Source organism: Hyposmocoma kahamanoa, unplaced genomic scaffold, assembly GCF_003589595.1.
Source record: "Hyposmocoma kahamanoa isolate Upper Pololo Valley unplaced genomic scaffold, ASM358959v1 100021, whole genome shotgun sequence".
NCBI classification, from domain to species: Eukaryota; Metazoa; Arthropoda; class Insecta; order Lepidoptera; family Cosmopterigidae; genus Hyposmocoma; species Hyposmocoma kahamanoa.
The window spans coordinates 1,769,363-1,779,950 of record NW_020653200.1 but is presented as its reverse complement, the minus strand read 5'-3'; the positions used below and the strand labels follow the sequence as shown (position 1 = coordinate 1,779,950).

At 39.5% G+C, this 10,588-nt stretch overlaps 1 protein-coding gene across 1 annotated transcript in view; it reads left to right on the top strand.

Annotated features, from left to right (window-relative positions):
* Positions 1–10,588, top strand: part of LOC113240194 — a 124,054-nt gene that overhangs the window by 110,966 nt on the left and 2,500 nt on the right. The window contains exons 34-35 of the mRNA XM_026477444.1: positions 5,954–6,043; positions 9,783–10,581. Of these exons, the coding sequence (XP_026333229.1) occupies positions 5,954–6,043; positions 9,783–10,581 (889 nt within the window). The remainder of the gene's footprint in view (positions 1–5,953; positions 6,044–9,782; positions 10,582–10,588) is intronic.

The following is a 10,588-nucleotide window of genomic DNA, read 5'->3' as shown; positions in this document are numbered from 1 at the left end:
ACATCACATTCCACAAGGAAGTAACGCGTTTCAACTTGTATTTTTATGTAAATATTCACTAAAACAGAAAATTAATTTCGTTGCAACAAGATACGAAAATGTTGCAAAGTAACGGGTTTTTCTCCCCATTTTGCTACTCTGTTTCAAAATAATTATATTACGTAATTTTTTGAGAATAGGCAATATCGCGACGGTTGCAAAATTTCTACAAATGTACACCGCCGCAACAATATTGTAGGGAATTTACGTTAGCTATTTTTACGAAATATATTTAGTATTTGTCTTCATTAGTTTCATGTGAAAAATCATTATTCTTGTTCATCATACACTCACTTAAAAAAATTGTCTTGCCCAGACTCAAAAGTTCTTAACTAAAATTATTTCAGGAAACTAACGCTGACAAAAAAAAAGTCAAAAAGTCATCGTCAGTTCTCCAAAATCGTGTATAAACAACTTTCAGGTTCAGGTTCTTAATTGTTATCGTGTACTTTTCATATAAACATACCCACAGATAATATCAAGCTATTTATATATTCAAATTCGATAGTCGCACTTAAACTCGCTTGTAGGTTTTTGTTCATATATGAGTTAAATAAGAATTGGATAGTATTTAATACGGTGCCTACGGATTTGCTCGACATTGTCGATCGACAGTAACGATTGAGAATTATAGACGTTTTCGAGGAGTTTTAGAGTGCTTATTACGAATGTAGCATTAATTTCTAAATCCAAGATGGTTGACAACATTTTCAAAAATGTATTTTTGGTAAACCATAAGGAAATGGCATGTATATCTGAATACAAGATGGAGGACAAGACTTCTAATTCTTCTTCTTCTAATTCTTTGCCATCTTGGATTTAGAAATATGTGCTATATTCCTAATGAGCACCCCCAAATACCTCGAAAACGATCCCCAACTTGCCATTATATGAAAAATTGTGCCCGCCATCTTGAATTTAGAAATGAGTGCCATATGCGTAATGAGCACCCCCAAATACCTCGAAAATGATACCCATATTGCATTTATTTCAAAAGTCGTGTCCGCCATCTTGGATTTAGAAATAAATGCCATATTCGTGATGAGCACCTCGAATACCTCGAAAACGATTCCCATTTTGCATTTATTTGAAAAGACGTGTCCGCCATCTTGGATTTAGAAATGAGAAAAGTCGTGTCCGCCTTCGTATGTTCAGATATAAATGCCATTTCCACAAGGATTACCAAAAATAAATTTTAGAAAATTCCTGTCACTTGACGTTGTCGATCAACAGTACGATCGACAAAATCGAGCATATCTATAGGCACCTGATCGACAGTAACGATCGACAAAATCGAGCAAATCTGTAGGCACCTCTAACTTAACGATGAGTTAAGCAACATACAATTTCCCCACTTTTGAGGGAAATGTTATTCCATGGCATCATTATTTGTATATTTGTGTGCGTGCCGACGAGCGTAAATGCAAGTAGCTTACGCCTACATGAATTTGATTTTTGCCTCACTTCTGACAGCACGTTTTTTATGAAACTATCATTCTATGCGTTATTATTCTAAGGCTATATAGCCAATTGCCAATAAATAAATACTGTTAACTATTAAGCGTTTTTTGAAAATATTAGTTTGAGTTCCCAATCTTCAAAGTATTGTTAATAAATTGTTGGCAAAAATTTTATTGCAATTTTTAAATGGAATTTTAATCATTTTAATAATTATATTTACCGAAAATCGTAAAATAACTTTTAAATAGTGCCAAATTTGACGTTAATGCAATCAATGAAAATGTACGAATACAAGAAACGTTCCAATTATGTTATCAAATTACAAACTTACCTTATTAATTTCAATGATAACTAATAGACACATTCTACAAGTAACGCGTTTCAACTTGTATTTTTATATAAATATTCACTAAAACCGAAAATTAATTTCGTTGCAACAAGACACGAAAATGTTGCAAAGTAACGGATTTTTTTTCTCCCAATTTTGCTATTCTGTTTTTGAGGATAGGCAATATCGCTGCAGATTTTTTTTATTCTAATGTAAGTGTGCATTTGACCTCCATTTCTGCAAGTTAAATGCGTACAAATGTTGTTTACAAAGAGTAACCCCTAGAGTTTCTTGCTCATACTTCTCGAGGGAATCTGCCTTACGAATGAGCGGTAGAGTTTAACCAATGTGACGATTTCTAGTGTAATTATGCTTATCTATGAAATAAAGATTATTTTGATTTTGATTCTCGGTATCGTTTACGGGGTGTATGGGGGTGCTCATTACGAATATAGTCATCATCATCATCATCATCAGCCTATTGCAGTCCACTGCTGGACATAGGCCTCCCCTAATGCACGCCATTTCGCCCTGTTCTCGGCTTGACGCATCCATTTCCTGCCAGCAATCTTCCGCAGATCGTCAGTCCATCTGGCTGGAGGGCGTCCCACGCTACGTTTGCCAAGTCGTGGTCTCCACTCAAGAACTCGTTTACCCCAGCGGTTGTCGGTTCTTCGGCAGATATGTCCAGCCCACTGCCACTTCAGCTTGCTTATCCGAAGAGCTATGTCGATCACTTTGGTTCTCTGTCTGATAACCTCATTACGGAGTTTATCTTTCAGAGAAACTCCGAACATAGCTCGTTCCATAGCTCGCTGAGCGACTTTAAACTGGTGGACTAGCCGTATCGTGAGTGTCCACGACTCAGCTCCGTACGTTAGAACTGGTAGGACGCACTGGTTGAAAACCTTTGTTTTGGACAAGAGACACATATTCAGAGATGTCTCAGTGATCAACAGGTTTAGCACCGGATCTGATCACCGACTTGTACGAGGCTCTCTGAATATCGATGTCAAACTTGAAAGAAGCCGCTTGATGAAGTCCACGCTCCGTCCTAATCCACTCCAGATCATGGCGGGCTCCGAGAAGTTCCATGAACTTCTTGAAGCGAGATTCGTCGAGCTGGAACCCACCGAGGACGTTGACGAGGCCCTACAAGGCGTGGTTGGGACGCTGAGAAGCGAGGGCATCAAATTCTGTCAATTGCAGCGTACGGGAAAGAAGTCTAAACTCTCGGATGAGACTCTGCGACTTATGACGAAAAGACGCGATGACATCCAGGCCACTTCGTCAGAGAGGTCATACCTAAACAAGCAGATTGCGAAGATGGTACGGCGTGACCTTCGGAGCTCCAATACACGCCTCATTGAGGAGGCGATAGAGCGAAACCGAGGGTCCAAAGTATTCACTCAGCAGCTTGGAAGGAGCCACCTGACGAAGCTTACAACGCACGATGGCCTAACCGTTACGTCAAGGCAGCAGATACTCGCCGAGATAGAGGACTTCTATGGCCGTTTGTACGCTGTAAATGCTCCTCGGGTCCAGCGTGACAATCACGATTTGAGAGCCACCTTGACGCGCCACTATACCGACGACCTGCCAGAAATCAGTCAAGACGAGATCGTGTTGGCTCTAAAACAGCTTAAAAATGGAAAAGCCCCCGGTGAAGACGGAGTTACTTCGGAGCTTTTGAAGTCTGGAGGAGTTCCTATTATCCAGGAACTTCAGAAGCTCTTTAACTTGGTCATTCACTGCGGGAGAACTCCACGGGCGTGGAACAGGAGTATTGTAGTTCTCTTCTTTAAAAAGGGAGATAAAACTCTACTGAAAAACTACCGACCCATCTCACTCCTGAGTCACGTCTACAAGCTGTTTTCTAGAGTCATCACGAATCGCCTCGCAAGAAGACTCGACGAGTTTCAGCCACCGGAACAGGCCGGGTTTCGGGGAGGATATGGCACCATAGACCACATACACACAGTGAGGCAGATTATACAGAAGTCCGAAGAGTATAATCGGCCCCTGTGTTTAGCTTTCGTGGACTATGAGAAGGCCTTTGACTCTGTCGAAACCTGGGCTGTCCTGGAATCCTTACAGCGGTGCCAAGTGGACTATCGTTATATACAAGTGTTGAGATGTCTTTACGATGCTGCTACCATGAGTGTCCAAGTACAGGACCAGCAGTCTGAACCTATCCAATTACGCAGAGGGGTGAGACAGGGGGATGTCATATCCCCGAAACTGTTCACCGCTGCATTGGAGGATATGTTTAAGACGCTGGACTGGAAAAGGATGGGCATTAACATAAACGGCGAGTACATCTCACACTTGCGATTTGCAGATGACATAGTCCTAATGGCAGAATCGCTGGAGGAACTGGATCAGATGCTGAACAGCCTAGCATCCGCCTCGCGGCGGATTGGTCTTGGCATGAACTTTGATAAAACCAAAGTCATGATCAATGACCACATTGATCCGAGACCCATCTGCGTCAATGGCCACCTTCTTGAAGTTGTTTCCGAATACACTTACCTCGGGCAGATTCTGCAGTTAGGTAGAAATAACTTCGAGAAGGAGGCCAGGAGGAGGATTCAGCTTGGCTGGGCAGCGTTTGGGAAGCTCCGTCGAGTCTTTTCGTCACCCATCCCGCAGAGCTTAAAAACAAAGGTTTTCAACCAGTGCGTCCGAATATAGTACTTATTTCTAAATCCAAGATGGCGGACACAATTTTTTTTTAAATGCAATATGGGTATCCTTTTCGAGGTGTTAGGGGATGCTCATTATGAATATGGCACTCATTTCTAAATCCAAGATGGCGGGCGCGATTTTTCGAATAATGGCAAGTTGGGTATCGTTTTCAAGATATTTGAGGGTGCTCATTACGAATATAGCACTTATTTGCAAATCCAAGATGGCGGACACGATGTTTCAAAAAATGCGATATGGGTATCCTTTTCGAGATATTTGGGGATGCTCAATACGAATATGGCACTCATTTCTAAATCCAAGATGGCGGGCACAATTTTTCGAATAATTGCAAGTTGGGTATCGTTTTCGAGATATTTGGGTACTCATTTCTAAATTTAAGATGGCAGACACGACAGATCAAACAAAAGCAATATTTGTAATGAGCACCCCCAAATACCTCGAAAATGATACCCAACTTGCCATTATTTGAAAAATCGTACCCGCCATCTTGGATTTACAAATAGTGCCATATTTACATTGTGCATCCCCAAATACCTCGAAAATGATACCCATATAGCATTTTTTTGAAAAATCGTGCCCACCATCTTGGATTTAGAAATGAGTGCCATATTTGTAATGAGCACCCCCAAATACTTCGAAAATGATACCCATATTGCATTTATTTGAAGACTCGTGTCCGCCATTGTGTATTCAGATATAAATGCCATTTCCATAAGGATTACCAAAAATAAATTTTTGAAAATTCTTGTCACTTGACATTGTCGATTGACAGTAACGATCGACAAAACCGAGCATATCTGTAGGCACCTGATCGATAATGTCGGCCAAATCTGTAGGCACCTTTAACTTAATGATGAGTTAAGCAAGATACAATTTCCCCACTTTTGAGGGAAATGTTATTCCATGGCATCATTATTTGTATATTTGTGTGCGTGCCGACGAGCGTAGATACAAGTTGCTTATGCCTACATGAATTTGGTTTTTGCCTCACTTGTGACAGTTCATTTGATATGAAACTATAATTCTATGCGTTATTATTCTAAGGAGTAGACGTTAAAGGATGGAAAAAACAATGAGTAGATCCCCAGATTCAGTTTGTACTTTCATTATTTTCCAAATATATATTACAATACCAGAGTAATGCACGAAAATTCTATTAATTTATAAAATTTTGATGAAATTTGTTTGAATGGTATCATCGCGGACCTAATTTTGTAGAGCGCAATAATGAATAAGTTTGTCTAAATAATCGACAAAATATGTCCCTATGACGTCCATAATTTAACTGAATTGTAAGAAATACCTTAGGAATCTAACCAAGGCTACAAATAAAGGGATTAATGCGAAAAAGAGGCTGTTGTTCTATTTATACAGAGTTACTAGCAGCCGTGCAGTAAATAAATATAATTTTCACAGTGAAACTACCGCCGCAGCCTACCAAGTCGCGCGAGCGTACCTGGGAAAACGAAGTATGCCCGGGAATGTCCTGTATAGGCGAAGAAGCAGGTGCGATATTTATTTCAGATTTGTCGTGCTAGGCAGGTACCACCTGGAACCACTAACAGAACCTTTGAGGGGCATTGCGGAGGATGGTGGCCAGTCATGGTCGTGTTTTTGACAAAAGTTTTGCACGTCCTTGTCCTTTCATATTGCCGCAAATTAACACATCAATAATGTAAATATCGACACTTGAAAGGCAAAATGGGATAAGCGACGCTTTTGGGTCTTTTTGAGTTGTATGTATACTGTTGGAATCAGAAATTGATTGAATCAGTGATTCCATTAGTATATGTGGCTTAATATGATCAAAATTGTCGCTTATCCCATTTTGCCTTCGAAGCGTCGATATGCATGCAGTAGAGCTCCTTGTGAAAGAATTCGTCCAGGGAAATACTCTGCCCTCGCTGTCATAACTAGCGCATTTGCAATTCGGTAACTTTAGAGATATTGCCATGTAAAGTGTTTTTTTTTTGCTAATAAAAATTTACGCTGATTTTGATTAACAACAAAACAAACTAAATAAGATATTAAAAAACGGATTAGAAACTTTGTAGATCTCCTGATTCCAGCTTTGTTAATAACTGAATAAATTGTCGTAGCAGTAGAGCTCCTTGTGAAAGAGTTCGTAGGGTAGTACTGCCACCCTACCTATTTCTGCCGCCAAGTAGTAATGTGACATTACTTCGTTTCGGTTTTGAAGGCTAAGTAAGGGTGCTGGTGATTGACAGATCAACCGTTTTTCCTTCTACCATACGAATATATTTTAAATTTTCCCGCGTTTTTCTAGTCTCATCTTTCGCTAGCCATATTCTTCGCCGCAGAATACATGCTTCGCCGAGTTTCGGGACACAGAGGAAATTAAGTGTTGTTTATTTGTCACTTCCATTATTATTTCGATGGTTTGATCGGAACAGACTTACTTAAGGATCAGTGGAGAGCCAACATCAACTTTATAGATGATGTTTTAGTTACGCGATCAGCCACTATACCGATTCACATGTACAATTCAAGTAATGTGAACCTTTACGAAGACATTATTCCCGCAGGAACTTCAAAGTTAGTTCGCATCGATGGTGAAGTTTACGTAAAAGAGCAGGCTATGTGTTACCATGAAAGTCTTACAACGGTATTTAATAGTCATGGATATTTAGAAGTACAAAACCCAATACAAACCGATATTATATTCTCTGTCGATAGTCTTAAAGGCGCTAAAATATTCAATGAAGAAGTCTGGTGTAATAAACCCAGCTCGACACGCGAACACGAAATGATATCTCGCTTGGGTACAGAACACCTAAACGAAGAGGAAATGACCAACCTTATTACCCTTAGCATCGATACGCTGACGTTTTTTTGTATTGAGGGTGAACCTTCACCAATAAAATTAAACACCGAATTAGGACAACTGACGAGGTCCCTGTGTATACAAAAAGCTATCATTACCCCTTTGTACACCACCAGGAAGTCAGAGACCAGTTATGGAAAATATTAGATCAAGCTATCATAACACCATCCGACTCCGCTTGGAGTTCACCTATCTGGCTTGTGCTTAATAAAATCAATGCTTCTGGTAAACAAAAGTGGCGACTTGTGGTTGATTTGGGTAAAACTATCGACAAGACTATAGGCAACAAATACCCAGTACTTAATACAACTGACGTTCTTGACAAGCTAGGGAAATGTCAGTACTGCACCACACTGGACCTGGCAAGTGGTTTTTACCAAGTTGAAATGGATCCTCAAGATATTCCGAACACGACGTTCAACGTTGAACACGGTCACTTCACAATTTCTAAGGATGCCTAAGGGACTAAAGAACTCCCCGTCCACTTTCCAACGGGTCATGGACAATGTGCTCCGAGGCCTCCAAAATGAAATTTATCTCGTCTATTAAGACGATATCATAATGTTTAGCACGTCTCTTCGAGAACACATGACTAATCCAGAAAAAGTCTTCAAACGCCTTCGCGAGTTCAACTTCAAAATCCAAATGGACAAATCAGAGTTCCTTAAACGCGAAACGGCTTATCTCGGACTCGTTATTACTAACGACGGGATAAAACCAAACCCCGATAAAATCTTTGCAATTAATAAATATCCAATCCTCAAGACCCAAAAAAAATGCTTTATTTCTTTTTTTAGAACCAGAATATGTCATTAGCTTTGAAAAATATAAGACACTTCTCACAAATGACCCCATCCTCCAATACCCAGACTTCAGTAAGGAGTTCATCTAACAACCGCTACAATCGTCGCTATTGGAGGAGTACTATCGCAATATCCCATAGGATCTGAAAAGCCTATGTGCTACGCTTCTCGCACTCTGAACGAGACTGAAATGAACTACAGCACCATGGAAAAAGAACTACTTGCCATAGTTTGGGCCACGAAGTACTTCCGACCTTAAGAAACGTGGTCCGGAAGCCAGGTTAAAACGTGTTCCTAAAGAAGCTAAATTGTTGCTGATTCATCTGTTACTGACCATTCAACTGTCCAGATCACAAGATATAAAATTTTAAAGCCTAGCTGAACGACCTGGACTACTCCCATACAGACTTGGATCAACTAGAGTAACTACTCAATAATACCTTTGTCTAATACATTCAACTCGACGACATCGAAGATAAAGTTTATTCCCTACAGAGTGAATTACAGACATACAAAAATCGCTTTCCTAATGATACCATTCGATTGTACGAATTTCAAGTAGAATATGGTACCCAAAAAATAGATAAAATTATATTTCAGTTAAAATCTTTAGAACCAACTCGCGTTGAACGGGGCCCCGGAGTCGACCTGGGTTCCATAATTAAAAGTATCACGCGTAATTTGGACCACTCAGATACTGTAAGTTTTAATAATATTATTCAGTTATCCAGGAACAAATAAGACAAGTTAGTTTCCCAGCTCAACAGTCACATTAATTAAAATAAGGAGTGGATATCTCAGTTTAGCAGTTCACTAACTAAACTGATTGACAATCAAAGTAAATTAAACTCAACTATAGAATTATGAAGAGTAATAGAATAGAAGATAGTAATGCTTGGAAAGTAGTTTAATAAAATATGCTAAGTTCGCCCAGCTATTGAAAATAATCAGTAGACGCACTGAGGATCTGATGGATACTTACAATAGACAATAGCTTAGCTTTCATTCGTACTTCCAAGACGCACCATTCTATTATAGATATAGGAGTACCAAAAACTATGCTAAATGTAATGAAGAAAATCTACAATAAAAATCAGTTACTAGATTTAGAGCTCAGAGAATACTATGATATGTAAAACCTGGCTACTATTGAGAAGAAAATAGTAATAATTTTTCGATTTCCTAAAATTTCTAATATTATATTTAACCCCTATAAACTTTCCATAATCACCAATAAACATCACGAAGCGCTTATTCCTTCCTATCGATTCATAGCAACCTCCCAGATGACATTCATGTACATGGAGGCAGAATGCCCGAAGGTAAGAAACTGGTATCTCTGTGAAAAAGGGACACACCATCAAGTACCCACGAGGCCTGACTGTATTCAACAACTGTCAGTCATTCAGTAACTCTGAATATAAAATGAAGTCTGAGTTTTGGCATAGTTATAATTAGCATAGTATTTACTATACACTAAGATATAAAATGTTTAACTACTACAATAGAAGTATACTTATAAATAATTTCTTAGTTTTATTTATGTTACTTTTGTTGTTAATTCCTACGCCACTCACCGTCAACACTTTTTTTTCAGTGACAATACCAACTTGCGGATTATTATCATGTCCTTTTAAGGGTGGCATCGAATTTTCTTGTGGTCCAACATGTGGCAAATCAAAAAGTCTTTATCCTCTCGCTGGTTCTCTCTCTGGTCCCGCAGGTGTTACGAGTAACATTTGTCAATGCAAGACTAAATCTCCTCTAACATTCCGCACCTGCATATGCCCAGGATTCGAATGTCCACGCATTGAACTTGAAACTAATTGGCCCTGCCCCTGCCCTCTTCCTCGAGAGGAACTCCATCTTGGTGATCATGATCCAAAACAAGTGGCAGCAGAACGTTCTAAATTGACTGAAAACACATCAGGATTCAAATTATCTATGGAGAAGAAAGGCCTTGCTTTTGAAGGGGAAATATCTTTCGACGAGGCCTTGAAGTTTTTCTCAGACCATCCAGAATACCTTCCAGCAAATAATACATCCTCCCAGACATTAGTGGTGCCAGATAGATACCATGGCGAATGTTGCTGCGAGGATAGCGAGATGTTGTATGATTTGACCAGTTGTCCCGGAGACGAACCGTTTGTGAGCGATAGAATCGAGAGGCTGCAGAAAATGGAGGCTGGCAGGAAAAAGGAGAAAATCCCCTTTTTAATTCCAATTAGAGAAAAGTTTAAAAAAAATAAACAAAGTGACAAGGATAAGCATAGGTATAATGAAAAGAAGTTCACAATAAAAGATAAAACAGTAATAAATAATAAACGTAACGCATGTTACGGACAGGAAGACATAAAAGGAAAACTGTCGGAGTTAACATCGGCTAACAAACCGAAGTCCGAT